The sequence below is a fragment of the Morone saxatilis genome, unplaced genomic scaffold (assembly GCF_004916995.1).
Source record: "Morone saxatilis isolate NCDOM2014 unplaced genomic scaffold, NCSU_SB_2.0 Contig21, whole genome shotgun sequence".
Taxonomy (NCBI): domain Eukaryota; kingdom Metazoa; phylum Chordata; class Actinopteri; family Moronidae; genus Morone; species Morone saxatilis.
Window position 1 is genome coordinate 4616765 of NW_023339774.1, and position 4957 is coordinate 4621721.

General features: G+C 40.1%; 1 protein-coding gene across 1 annotated transcript in view; it reads left to right on the forward strand.

Annotated features, from left to right (window-relative positions):
• Positions 1–4957, forward strand: part of si:ch211-196i2.1 (collagen alpha-1(I) chain) — a 103036-nt gene that overhangs the window by 53737 nt on the left and 44342 nt on the right. The window contains exons 7-9 of the mRNA XM_035668265.1: positions 1209–1895; positions 3498–3542; positions 3879–3998. Of these exons, the coding sequence (XP_035524158.1) occupies positions 1209–1895; positions 3498–3542; positions 3879–3998 (852 nt within the window). The remainder of the gene's footprint in view (positions 1–1208; positions 1896–3497; positions 3543–3878; positions 3999–4957) is intronic.

A 4957-nucleotide genomic window follows, 5' to 3' on the forward strand; every position in this document is an offset into this window, starting at 1 on the left:
AGAGAGAAAGAGAGAGAGAGTGAGTGTGAGTGAGTATGTAATACAATATGACAAGCAAAGGAAAATGCCCGGGTCATGGTGTTTTGCATGTTGATTTTTGAGTGCTTTACCTGTCACCTCTGAATACCACATAACTTTAAACTGCTGTGTTTGTTTTGAAAGATTTTTTTAAGTGGCTGAGACTTCATGAGTCAGTAATAATTTTGACCACTGATGTTCTTAACCAAACTGATTCACAGTGAAAATAATTATAGGATAGTTTTATCATAAGTCAGTTTTATTCCTATGACAGAAACTGAGGGAAGTTCCTTTCACCCGAGGGGAGACGAGACGAGATGTAGAAGAAGAAGAGTCAAAGACAGGTGTTGCATTAGAAGAGCCTGGGATATAAGAAGTAACAGAATTACAATTGTAGATGTGATACCTGACCTCCCATAATGAAGGTCAAAGATCCAGTAGAGGCTCCAGCAGTGTGAACAGTTTATATGCTAACAGTAAACACATTTACAGTGGTTTGGCCCCAACAGGCAACTCAGAACCACGGAAATGTTAATTAAAGACAGCAAGTGTTTTGGAAAGAAATGTGACAAAATGAATTGTAATCTGCAGTTTTTTATGGCAGACGGGTCAAGAGTAAACGTCTTGAAAAGATGAGAAACTGATTGACTTGAAGGCAGATGAAATCATACCAGATGTCAGCGAAGAGTTGACAGTTTTCAATAAGGGAAGAAGGTCGACAGTAGTGTTTTCTCTGAAAGTTGTAGGAGACAAGTTTTCTTGTGACATTATAACATCCAGTTTTATTGGTGGCATAATGACTTTTCATTCTTTGGCAGTAAAAGGTGATTTAACATATTTTGTGTGCGGTCTTCCTTATTCTGAGTAGTGATTTGATGTGCTGTGCAGTACAGATTCTTTCTGATTTGTGCTTAACTAATCTGCAGGTTTGTATTCTCAATATAGTACTTTTCATTTACCATTGGTTTGTCTGAGTGTAGTGATTGTTAGCAAATTACAGAGTGGAATAAGTTGACATTTATGTGAGTAATCTTTATTGCCCCCCAGACTGACTTTACTACGCAATAAGACATCCGTACCCCATCTAGCTATTGATGTCAAAACATGACATAGACCAGAAAACCACTTAAATAAATAAGTGAAAGATCTGTTCTCAAATGAGCGCTAAGTCTTGTTTTGTTTCTCCACAGAATATGTTTCTACGACGAGGGAGTTCTCGAGGGGACGGGACAGTACCTTCAGGATCAAATCGGTCCAAAGGTTCGGTAGGTCGTGGGGATGTCTTTGTGGTGGACGAGGACACTGACTTGTTGGATCCAATCTTCCAAAATGGTGGACAAGTCAACCCTCAGTGGAAACCCTCCAGAAATGGATTTAAGGGAAACCAGAAGGGAAAACCTGAACTCTCATCAAAACTATTGGAGGAGAACATTACCACAGACAAAAAGGCAGACTCCGGTGGGAGGACTTCATCACTTTTCCCTGGAAAACCATCCGATGACATCATTGATCTGGACATGGGAAATCCCACCAAGAAGCCCTTGGTGGGACTTCCTGTACTTCCGAAGATCCCTTCAGATCCCAGAACATCCACAGACTCAAACAAATTAAGGGAGGAGACAGATGAAAGGTCCAGGTCTGTTTCACCTACACCTCATGTCATTATCCATGGTCCATCTGCAAAGGCAGTAGATGAGGATGAGACACCCATCACCACCAATCACAGAGCCAAGCACAATGAAAAACAACCAGACAAGGAGCGCCCTGGCATTGTGACCATTGTTTCCAGAGACAATGACCTGGTCCTGGGCTCAGATGGCAAAAAGTACAGGCTCCAGAGAGGGCCACCAGGCCGAATGGGTCCCCCAGGGCAGGAAGTGAGTGGTCTTATGGTCTTATTGTTGCTTGAATATCTTTGTTTTAATGCTACTGTACATATTCAAGTGTAATATGCTTTTCCAAACGACAGCATAAAAAAAAGACCTCTTCAGTCCTCTTTAGGTTGCCCTGCCTGATGTGAACTACCTAATGAAAAAATATTGGTTTTAGTAGTTTGTTATTTTGTAGTTTATATTATTAAGGTTTTCTGGATATTGATTAACAGGATCAAGGCTGGTTTCCCCACTGTACATTTAATGTTTCATATTAGAGCAGTGTTGTTGGATGAGATAAAAAAGTTAGGACAAGCCCTGTGAATGAAGAAAGTGTGATATCTGTTTATGCTTTACAGCTTACAAGAGCTGTTCTCAATCAGCTGCCATCTGAATCTGATCAGGGAAGGTTACACTGCTCAAACATACGTTGATCCAAATGTCTTTGATGCTGCGGTCTGAGCACTAAGCGTAATGCACGGTTAAGGAGTTTGTCATAGCGTTACTCAATGTAACAATCAGCTCCGGCTGCCAAGTCATCAGATTGTCGCTAAGGAGTAAAGTCCTTTTGTACTATCCAGTCGGAAGGTTTACCTGGTGTAAGAGGTGGTTCAACATAGGGACTGCAGGGCAGACAGAACCAGAACCAGAACCAGACTGCACATCTGGTCAGGTCTGGGCCGGTCTCTGGAGTCACGCTGCCATAAAATCCACAGGATCACTCAGCGCCATTACTGTGATTGAAGACGGCTGTGGGGAACATGAAGGAAGCGGCCTGTTGGCTTAATACTGTCTTTCTCTAGCATATTTGTTAGCCTGTAGCATTAGCCTCTACAAGCATTGTGTCAAACTTAATGTTTTATAAAGTATGTGTTTAGGGAAGTACAAAATATGGTACTATGGCTTGGCCGTTGGATGGCAGGTGCATTAAAATGGTATAACGTGGCGCCTTAAGCAAACACTTGTTTTGAATCAGAGTGAAAGGTGTGTTACATTTCGGCTAACAATAGCATCCGTACTTCTGCTTTAGGAAACTTAACTAACCATGAGTTAAACTGACCACAAACAAACAATGGAAAATGAATTATGACTTCAACACAGGATTTCCTATATTCCGTTGATGGCCGTTGCAGAAGTGCAATAGTATGCCCCAAGGTGTCCTGATATAGAACATAATGGACTCAACAGATGAAGTGCTGTGGTTTTCTTTTCAAGTACACAGTGCATGCAGGATCCACATAGTTCCAACCAACCTAAACATACAATTACTGGATATCCCAATACCCTTTAAGCCATAACATTTTACAGTATTTTATTTGCATTCAAGGTGTTGGGAGCAAGACCTTAAATTGAGTCTTTTGCTTTTCAGCAGGCAGTCAAATAACAAAGTGGGAGGTTTTACAAGGACCCCGTGCCTTGCTTGTCTCTTAGGTCACAGGTTTTTGCTAATAAGGAGTAGTTGAGTCTTAAATTGTAAATATTTTAGATTAATTGTCAAAAACATTAAAGTAATTAATAAATACTATTTTGTATCTTGGATGGTGCTTTTTCCTCGTAGCGTTTTTGTCTCATGAGCGGTTATATTGAGGGTTGTTACTGTTTTCACAGGGCTGTCCTGGAGAGCCTGGCCTGCCTGGGTTTAAAGGTAATAAGGTAAGAGAACCTTGTTTAGGACATAATAGCCTATGATGATGTGTTGAGTTAGTCCACTTGGCTCTTGAGGATTTAAGTGCACCACTGTTCTGTTCAGCTCTGAAATAGCATCAGAGGCTATGTATTGTTTTAAAGCTCTTTTTCATTTTCAACATTTTTAAAGCTTCTGCTGTTAACTTCTGTCCCTTCCTCCATTAAGTCCATGTGGATGTCATTTATGCCCGAGCCCCAATCCTGCATCAAATCACTTCTGTGATGTAATTTTGAAACTGTGAGTATTCCATATAAATTGATTTGTCTTGCATAAATGTACCACTTCCTTTTCATCTCTCACAGGGTAAGATGGGCCCTGAAGGAAGTCCAGGAAAAAAGGGGGTGCCAGGACCTCCTGGACCAGCAGGTTTACCAACCTTCTACCTGTGGAAGAACACAGCAGAGGAGTGGGCTGCCTTTCAGGTAAGATTGTAACCACAATGTACTCTTTCTTTTATTTAGTACAGTATTTACAGTACGATGATCAGTTTCCTTCTCCTTAAACACATTTTCTCACTGTGTATTAAGTCTCCTTTCATAATTTGAGCTAAAAAATGAAGTCAAGCAAAAACTTTTTATGGTTTGAATGAGCCCCAGCTAGTGTTACCATTTAGGTAAAATGTTTCTAGACAGGCAGTCTGGTCCACCCCCTTGTAAACTGTCTCCTGAACTTAACCCCACTTTCTGAAGAAACGTCTTCCCTGAACATTAACTGTATGCCACCAGCAAGACATTTTGACCAAAATGTGGTCCAAAGCTTCTGTCCTAAACCTGATGCTCCTTCATCTGTATCTCCATAATATTTTACAATATAACAATAAAGATAACATCTGAACATGTACACCCATAAATATTGTCATAAACGTAGCCAGTTGTAGAAAAAAAAACCTAAAGATCATTTTCTGGATTTATAATCAGAAGCATTAGTCTTCGCTAGTTTTAGTTCATTCATTAAATAAGGGTTTTATAGTTTGTGTATCTCATTAGCATGGCTCTAGGGATGGTAATGTCATTCTGTTAGTTGGCCACCTTTTTTGCAACTAGTGCCGTCGTCAAGACCAAATTAGAATTTGTCCAATACTTTGGTTCATGACTAAATGGCCTACCTGAAAAAACAAACATTTCCATCAGCATCAGATATACTGTGTTAACTGCTAATCAGCAACGTCAACATGTTGGCATGTCATGATGAGGATTTACCTTAAAGCAAGGCTGCATTTTTACTGCTTATTTAATTTTGTTTTATGTTGGTTTTTAGGTTTCAGAAGTACAGCATCTTTAAGAGGCCGACCTTTTATGTTCTCATTGAATAACTGATTCAGCCAGACCTGTAGTGTATATGTAGGTTATGTTTATGTACTAAGGCTGAGTCCTTACTGCAG